General features: G+C 41.6%; 1 protein-coding gene across 6 annotated transcripts in view; it reads left to right on the top strand.

Annotated features, from left to right (window-relative positions):
- The window catches only part of LOC129862040 (SH3 and multiple ankyrin repeat domains protein 2-like), a 203,886-nt gene that overhangs the window by 52,992 nt on the left and 140,984 nt on the right, over positions 1 to 9,910 (top strand). For all 6 annotated transcript variants that reach the window (XM_055933363.1, XM_055933362.1, XM_055933360.1 and 3 more), the window contains exon 9: positions 2,873 to 2,989. In XM_055933363.1, coding sequence (XP_055789338.1) covers positions 2,873 to 2,989 — 117 coding nt within the window. The remainder of the gene's footprint in view (positions 1 to 2,872; positions 2,990 to 9,910) is intronic.

Genomic DNA, 9,910 nt, shown 5'->3' with positions numbered 1-9,910 from the left:
GAAGTCACAAAGAGCTCTTAAAGGACCAGGGCACAAATAATAATAATAATACTCAATAATTGTGCTCTTTATTTAGACATCTTACATATAAAACCTTATTTGTTCATAAAAAATGTGAATAACTCACCACAGGTTAATGAGAAGGGTGTGCTTGAAAGGATGCACATAACTCTGCAATGTTGGGTTGTACTGGAGAGAGTCTCAGTCTTAAATCATTTTCCATACACCTGTATTTAGTTTCATGCTAATGAGAGCCGAGAATCCACTCTCACATAGGTACGTGGTTGCAAAGGGCATCAGTGTCCTAAAAGCGCGATTTGTCAAGGCAAGAAACTCTGAGCGCAGCCCTATCCAGAAATCTGGCAGTGTCTTCTGATTAAATTACATTTTCACAGAACTGCTTGTTGCTATTTCGATGAGGCTCTCTTGTTCAGATATCGGTAAGTGGACTGGAGGCAGGGCATGAAAGGGATAACGAATCCAGTTGTTTGCGTCGTCCATTTCAGGAAAGTACCTGCGTAATTGCACACTCAGCTCACTCAGGTGCTTCGCTATATCACATTTGACATTGTCCGTAAGCTTGAGTTCATTGGCACTCAAGAAATCATACAATGATGGAAAGACCTGTGTGTTGTCCTTGTTAATGCAGACAGAAAAGAGCTCCAACTTCTTAATCATAGCCTCAATTTTGTCCTGCACATTGAATATAGTTGCGGAGAGTCCCTGTAATCCTAGATTCCCATCATTCAGGTGAGAAAAAACATCACCCAGATAGGCCAGTCGTGTGAGAAACTCGTCATCATGCAAGCGGTCAGACAAGTGAAAATTATGGTCAGTAAATAAAACTTTAAGCACGTATCTCAATTTAAAAAAATGTGTCAATACTTTGCCACTTGATAACCAGCGCACTTCTGTATGTTGTAAAAGCGTTACATGGTCGCTGCCCATATCATTGCATAATGCAAAAAATACACGAGAGTTCAGAGACCTTGCTTTAACAAAATTAACCATTTTCACTGTAGTGTCCAAAACGTCTTTCAAGCTGTCAGGCATTCCCTTGGCAACAAGAGCCTCTCGGTGGATGCTGCAGTGTACCCAAGTGGTGTCAGGAGCAACTGCTTGCATGCGCGTTACCCCTCCACTATGTCTCCCTGCCATGGCTTTTGCGCCATCAGTACAGATACCAACACATCTTGACCACCAAAGTCCATTTGATGTCACAAAGCTGTCCAGTACTTAAAAAACATCCTCTCCTGTTGTCCTGGTTTCCAGTGGTTTTCAGAAAAGGATGTCTTCCTTAGTTGACCCCCCATTAACGTAACGGACATATACCAGGAGCTGTGCCCGCCACGTCTGTTGACTCATCCAGCTGTAACACATATAATTCACTGGCTTGTATGCGAAGCAGTAATTGTTTCAAAACATCTCCTACCGTGTCATTGGGCGGCAGGTAGCCTAGTGGTTAGAGCATTGGACTAGTAACGGGAAGGTTGCAAGATTGAATCCCTGAGCTGACAAGGTGAAAATCTGTCGTTCTGCCCCTGAACAAGGCAGTTAACCCACTGTTCTTAGGCCGTCATTGAAAATAAGAATTTGTTCTTAACTGACTTGCCTAGTTAAATGAAGGTAAAATAAAAAACTGATGCATCATGAAACAGTGTTGTTTGATGAAGGCATTGTTTGTATAGTTTTTTTAGCCTTTTCCCCCAGAATTGTCCCAGCCATATCCTCAGCAGAAAGTCCTCCACAATAGTATGGGGCTTGCCTGTCCTAGCCACTCGGTAGCTCACCATATGAGATGCTTCGAGCCCCTTCTTATTAATGGTATCTGTTGCTTTTATACATGTCTTACTACTCAAAAGTCGTCTTTATTCTCGCTCCAAAAACTCCTGTGGTTTATTTTTCAAATTGTCATGTTTCTTTTCCAAATGTCTGCGCAATAGTGAAGCTTTCCCGCGAGAGAGTAACGGTTAATGTGATTGGATGTTAATTATTTGACTAGGCTACCTGTATTTGACATTGTGTTGTTATTTCACTGAACACTAGATGGTTTAATTTTAATTTGTGGCAGGGAAACAAGGCTACTCAGGTGAGAAAAAAACCTCACCCAAATGTATAGCCACGTTGGAAAATATAAATGTACTGTTTGAAAACGTAAAGAAATTATTATAATAAAATGTTTATTTGAATCACATTTTGATTTGGCGTACCCCCGACGGCATTGTGCTTACCCCTGGGGGAACGCGTACCCCAGATTGAAAATACCTGGTCTATATATCATCCACGGGAACACTAACCAGAATAGACTTCTCTTGCCAATCATTGACTTTCTAAATGTTTGGTTGGTCATATTTTCTATGCTAGTCCCGGTTTGCCTTATGTAAGTTACTGTATGGATTGTTTCATTTTCTTTTGTTTTGACCTGGTCTTTGTGATGTCTTCTGTGTATGTGTGGCAGGCTTGTAGATATGGACATTATTTGACTTGGACTCTGTGTTTGGTGTTTGTCTGTCAGGCCTGTAGATATGGACATTATTTGACATGGTCTCTGTGTTTGTGTGGCAGGCGTGTAGATATGGACATTATTTGACATGGTCTCTGTGTTTGTGTGGCAGGCCTGTAGATATGGACATTATTTGACATGGTCTCTGTGTTTGTGTGGCAGACTTGTCGGGATGGACATTATTTGACATGGTCTCTGTGTTTGTGTGTCAGGCGTGTAGGTATGGACATTATTTGACATGGTCTCTGTGTTTGTGTGGCAGACCTGTCGGGATGGACATTATTTGACATGGACTCTGTGTTTGGTGTTTGTCTGTCAGGCCTGTAGATATGGACATTATTTGACATGGTCTCTGTGTTTGTGTGGCAGGCGTGTAGATATGGACATGTCCACCACCTGGAGCAGCTGTTGTTCTATGGAGCAGATATGGGTGTCATGAACGCCTCGGGAAACACGGCTCTACACATCTGTGCTCTATACAAAGAGGTAAGAGACCAGAGTTCAAATCATCAGAGACCAGAGCACAAACCACCAGGGCGGCACGTAGCCTAGTGGTTAAGAGCCATGGGCCAGTAACCCGAAAGATTGCTGGTTCAACTACCCAAGGTGAAAAATCTGTCGAAGTACCCTTGAGCAAGGCACTTAACTCTAATGTGCTCCAGGGGCGCCGTACTGCTATGCCTGGCCCTGTAAAACAACACATTTCACTGCACATATCTGGTGGATGTCAAATAATCAGCAGTCCATCAACTGTACAGAGGGGCTTATATTGTACCATCTGCTTTACAGAGGGGCTTTATATTGTACCATCTACTGTACAGAGGGGCTTTATATTGCACCATCTACTGTACAGAGGGGCTTTATATTGTACCATCTACTGTAAAGAGGGGCTTTATATTGTACAATCTACTGCACAGAGGGGCTTTATATTGCAACATTTACTGTAAAGAGGGGCTTTATATTGTACAATCTACTGCACAGAGGGGCTTTATATTGTACCATCTACTGCACAGAGGGGCTTTATATTGTACCATCTACTGTACAGAGGGCCTTTATATTGCACCATTTACTGTACAGAGGGGCTTTATATTGTACCATCTACTGCACAGAGGGGCTTTATATTGTACCATCTACTGCACAGAGGGGCTTTATATTGCATCATCTACTGTACAGAGTGGCTTTATATTGTACAATCTACTGTACAGAGGGGCTTTATATTGCATCATCTACTGCACAGAGGGGCTTTATTTTGTACCATCTACTGTACAGAGGGGCTTTATATTGTACCAGCTACTGTACAGAGTGGCTTTATATTGTACAATCTACTGTACAGAGGGGCTTTATATTGTACCAGATACTGTACAGAGGGGCTTTATATTGTACCATCTACTGTACAGAGGGGCTTTATATTGTACTATCTACTGTATAGAGGGGCTTTATATTGTAGCATCTACTGTACAGAGGGGCTTTATATTGTACAATCTACTGTACAGAGGGGCTTTATATTGCAACATCTACTGTACAGAGGGGCTTTATATTGCAACATCTACTTTACAGAGGGGCTTTATATTGTACCATCTACTGCACAGAGGGGCTTTATATTGTACCATCTACTGCACAGAGGGGCTTTATATTGCATCATCTACTATACAGAGTGGCTTTATATTGTACAATCTACTGTACAGAGGGGCTTTATATTGCATCATCTACTGCACAGAGGGGCTTTATATTGTACCATCTACTGTACAGAGGGCCTTTATATTGCACCATCTACTGTACAGAGGGGCTTTATATTGTACCATCTACTGTACAGAGGGGCTTTATATTTTACCAGCTACTGTACAGAGTGGCTTTATATTGTACAATCTACTGTACAGAGGGGCTTTATATTGTACCAGATACTGTACAGAAGGGCTTTATATTGTACCATCTACTGTACAGAGGGGCTTTATATTGTACTATCTACTGTATAGAGGGGCTTTATATTGTAGCATCTACTGTACAGAGGGGCTTTATATTGTACAATCTACTGTACAGAGGGGCTTTATATTGCAACATCTACTGTACAGAGGGGCTTTATATTGCAACATCTACTGTACAGAGGGGCTTTATATTGTACCATCTACTGTACAGAGGGGCTTTATATTGTACCATCTACTGTACAGAGGGGCTTTATATTGTACCAGAGGGTACAGAGGGGCTTTATATTGCAGCATCTACTGTACAGAGGGGCTTTATATTGTACCATCTACTGTACAGAGGGGCTTTATATTGCAACATCTACTGTACAGAGGGGCTTTATATTGCACCATCTACTGTACAGAGGGGCTTTATATTGTACCATCTACTGCACAGAGGGGCTTTATATTGTACCATCTACTGTACAGAGGGGCTTTATATTGTACCATCTACTTTACAGAGGGCCTTTATATTGTACCATCTACTTTACAGAGGGCCTTTATATTGTACCATCTACTGTACAGAGGGGCTTTATATTGTACCATCTACTGTACAGAGGGGCTTTATATTGTACCATCTACTGTACAGAGGGGCTTTATATTGTACCATCTACTTTACAGAGGGGCTTTATATGGTACCATCTACTGTACAGAGGGGCTTTATATTGTACCATCTACTGTACAGAGGGGCTTTATATTGTACCATCTACTTTACAGAGGGGCTTTATAATGTACCATCTACTGTACAGAGGGGCTTTATATTGTACCATCTACTTTACAGAGGGGCTTTATATGGTACCATCTACTGTACAGAGGGGCTTTATATTGTATCATCTACTGTACAGAGGGGCTTTATATTGTACCATCTACTTTACAGAGGGGCTTTATAATGTACCATCTACTGTACAGGGGGGCTTTATATTGTACCATCTACTGTACAGAGGGGCTTTATATTGTACCATCTACTTTACAGAGGGGCTTTATAATGTACCATCTACTGTACAGAGGGGCTTTATATTGTACCATCTACTGTACAGAGGGGCTTTATATTGTACCATCTACTTTACAGAGGGGCTTTATATTGTACCATCTACTGTACATAGGGGCTTTATATTGTACCATCTACTGTACAGAGGGGCTTTATATTGTACCATCTACTGTACAGAGGGGCTTTATATTGTACCATCTACTGTACAGAGGGGCTTTATATTGCACCATCTACTGTACAGAGGGGCTTTATATTGTACCATCTACTGTACAGAGGGGCTTTATATTGTACCATCTACTGTACAGAGGGGCTTTATATTGCAACATCTACTTTACAGAGGGGCTTTATATTGTACCATCTACTGTACAGAGGGGCTTTATATTGTACCATCTACTGTACAGAGGGGCTTTATATTGCACCATCTACTGTACAGAGGGGCTTTATATTGTACCATCTACTGTACAGAGGGGCTTTATATTGTACCATCTACTGTACAGAGGGGCTTTATATTTCACCATCTACTTTACAGAGGGGCTTTATATTGTACCATCTACTGTACAGAGGGGCTTTATATTGTACCAGATACTGTACAGAGGGGCTTTATATTGTACCAGCTACTGTACAGAAGGGCTTTATATTGTACAATCTACTGTACAGAGGGGCTTTATATTGTACCATCTACTGTACAGAGGGGCTTTATAATGTACCATCTACTGTACAGAGGGGCTTTATATTGCAACATCTACTGTACAGAGGGGCTTTATATTGTACCATTTACTGTACAGAGGGGCTTTATATTGTACCATCTACTGTACAGAGGGGCTTTATATTGTACCATCTACTTTACAGAGGGCCTTTATATTGCAACATCTACTGTAAAGAGGGGCTTTATATTGTACCAGCTACTGTACAGAGGGCCTTTATATTGCACCATCTACTGTACAGAGGGGCTTTATATTGTACCAGCAACTGTACAAAGGGGCTTTATATTGAACCATCTACTGCACAGAGGGGCTTTATATTGTACCAGAGGGTACAGAGGGGCTTTATATTGCAGCATCTACTGTACAGAGGGGCTTTATATTGTACCATCTACTGTACAGAGGGGCTTTATATTGTACCATCTACTGTACAGAGGGGCTTTATATTGTACCATCAACTGTACAGAGGGGCTTTATATTGTACCATCTACTTTACAGAGGGGCTTTATATTGTACCAGCTACTGTACAGAGGGCCTTTATATTGCACCATCTACTGTACAGAGGGGCTTTATATTGTACCAGCAACTGTACAAAGGGGCTTTATATTGTACCATCTACTGCACAGAGGGGCTTTATATTGTACCAGAGGGTACAGAGGGGCTTTATATTGCAGCATCTACTGTACAGAAGGGCTTTATATTGCAACATCTACTGCACAGAGGGGCTTTATATTGTACCATCTACTGTACAGAGGGGCTTTATATTGTACCATCTACTGTACAGAGGGGCTTTATATTGTACCATCTACTGTACAGAGGGGCTTTATATTGTACCATCTACTGTACAGAGGGGCTTTATAATGTACCATCTACTGTACAGAGGTGCTTTATATTGTACCAGCTACTTTACAGAGGGGCTTTATATTGTACCATCTACTGTACAGAGGGGCTTTATAATGTACCATCTACTGTACAGAGGTGCTTTATATTGTACCAGCTACTTTACAGAGGGGCTTTATATTGCAACATCTACTGTACAGAGGGGCTTTATATTGCAACATCTACTGTACAGAGGTGCTTTATATTGCAACATCTACTGTAAAGAGGGGCTTTATATTGTACCATCTACTTTACAGAGTGCCTTTATATTGTACCAGCTACTGTACAGAGGGGCTTTATATTGTACCATCTACTTTACAGAGGGGCTTTATATTGTACCATCTACTGTACAGAGGGGCTTTATAATGTACCATCTACTGTACAGAGGGGCTTTATATTGCAACATCTACTGTACAGAGGGGCTTTATGTTGTACCATTTACTGTACAGAGGGGCTTTATATTGTACCATCTACTGTACAGAGGGGCTTTATATTGTACCATCTACTTTACAGAGGGCCTTTATATTGCAACATCTACTGTAAAGAGGGGCTTTATATTGTACCAGCTACTGTACAGAGGGCCTTTATATTGCACCATCTACTGTACAGAGGGGCTTTATATTGTACCAGCAACTGTACAAAGGGGCTTTATATTGTACCATCTACTGTACAAAGGGGCTTTATTTTGTACCATCTACTGTACAGAGGGGCTTTATATTGTACCATCTACTGTACAGAGGGTCTTTATATTGTACAATCTACTGTACAGAGGGGCTATATATTGTACCATCTGCTGTACAGAGGGGCTTTATATTGCACCATCTACTGTACAGAGGGGCTTTATACTGTACCATCTCCTGTACAGAGGGGCTTTATATTGTACCATCTACTGTACAGAGGGGCTTTATATTGTACCATCTACTATACAGAGGGGCTTTATATTGCACCATCTACTGTACAGGGGGGCTTTATATTGCAACATATACTGTACATTGCTTTTATTATACCACTAGTACATTGTATTGGTATACTAGTACATTGTATTGGTATACTAGTGCCTTGTCTTGATATACTAGTACATTGTATTGGTATTCTAGTACATTGTATTAGTATACTAGTGCCTTGTATTGGTATTGTAGTACATTGTACTGGTATACTAGTACATTAGGCCCATAGCAAACAGGGCTGGGGTCAATTCCGTTTGAATTTGGTCAATTCAGGAAGTAAACCGATTGACTGAATTGAAATGTAAATGACCCCAATCTTGATAATGTTATTAGCAAGGGGTCAATTAGGATTAATAATTATCCTGTTGATTCTTCACATGGGTAAAGATTGACTGGATACACTGATGAGAATTAATCTGAGATGGACACATTCTGAGGGAACTCTTCCTGGGGGAACACATCCCGAGAGAACACATCCTGGGGGAACACATCCCGGGGGATCACATCCCGGGGCAATACATCCCGAGAGAACACATCCTGGGGGAACACATCCCGGGGGCTCACATCCCGGGGGAGTACATCCCAGGGGAATACCTCATGGGGGAACACAAGACAATATGGTCTTAACATCAATGGCTATGATTCTAGTTTAAAACCACACTGATCAATATTTAGACGGCTCTATGTAGTTTAAATGTTAATCTTTCCACTGTCATATGAATCCCAGAGCCAACAAGGCACTTAACCCTAATTGATCTTGGGTCGCTGTTAATAACTGCTGACCCTGGCTGTGACCCCACTATCAGAGGGTGTGTCAAGGGGAGTGGGGATATAGAATAAACACATGTCCATTTCACACATGGGTGTAATACACACTACATGTTTGAAACAGGACAAATACAAGCACTCACCAAATAATAATTAGAATTATACACGCACACATTTTTAAGATGGTGGTTTGAACATGGGATGTGTGTGTGAGATATCTCTCCTGTTGTCTGTAGGGGTCACTGCTCCCATTAGCTATGGCATAGATCATTAAGCCTTTCTACACGCTGTGCTCGCTCTGCTGCCATTATTTACAGAGAGCTAGAGAGATAGATAGAGAGAGAGATAGAGGGATGATGAGAGAGAGAAAAAGAGAGAGAGACAGAGAGAGTGTGTGAGAGAGAGAGTGAGAGGGAGAGGGAGAGGGAGATGATGAGAGAGAGAGAAAAAGAGAGAGATAGATAGATAGTTAGAGAAAGAGGGATGATGAGAGAGAGAAAAAGAGAGAGAGACAGAGAGAGTGTGTGAGAGAGAGAGGAGGAGAGAGAGATGATGAGAGAGAGAGAAAAAGAGAGAGAGAGAAGGAGAGAGTGTGTGTGAGAGAGAGAGAGATAGCGAGAGGAGGAGAGAGAGAGAGAGCGAGAGGAGAGAGAGAGAAAAAGAGAGAGCGAGACAGAGAGAGTGTGTGTGTGTGTGAGAGAGAGAAAGAGAGAGAGAGGAGGAGAGAGAGATGATGAGAGAGAGAGAAAAAGAGAGAGCGAGACAGAGAGAGTGTGTGTGTGTGTGTGAGAGAGAGAGAGAGAGAGGAGGAGAGAGAGATGATGAGAGAGAGAGAAAAAGAGAGCGAGAGAGACGGAGGGATACAGATAACTTCCTCTCTCTGGGTTTGCTGTTGTGTAATCTCTTCCCTCGAATGCTCTGCTCCTACAGGCTGGGTTTATTTCCCTGGCTTTCTGATTAGGTGCCCTTTTGCATGACAGCTTTAGTGTGATCTAATGACTATAATGACAGCCACTAGGAGGGATGAACTTCACTGATTTAACCTTTTTGAATATCAGTCTGATTTGTGTGGGTTGGGGCTTGTACACGTAATATTATTATTGTAGATATCTGCCATATTTTATTTATCTGATGACTAGTGGCAGTAGAATTTAATAAGAGCAAGT

This window comes from Salvelinus fontinalis, chromosome 9 (genome assembly GCF_029448725.1).
Source record: "Salvelinus fontinalis isolate EN_2023a chromosome 9, ASM2944872v1, whole genome shotgun sequence".
Classification (NCBI taxonomy): Eukaryota; Metazoa; Chordata; class Actinopteri; order Salmoniformes; family Salmonidae; genus Salvelinus; species Salvelinus fontinalis.
This window is presented reverse-complemented; position numbering and strand designations above follow the sequence as displayed.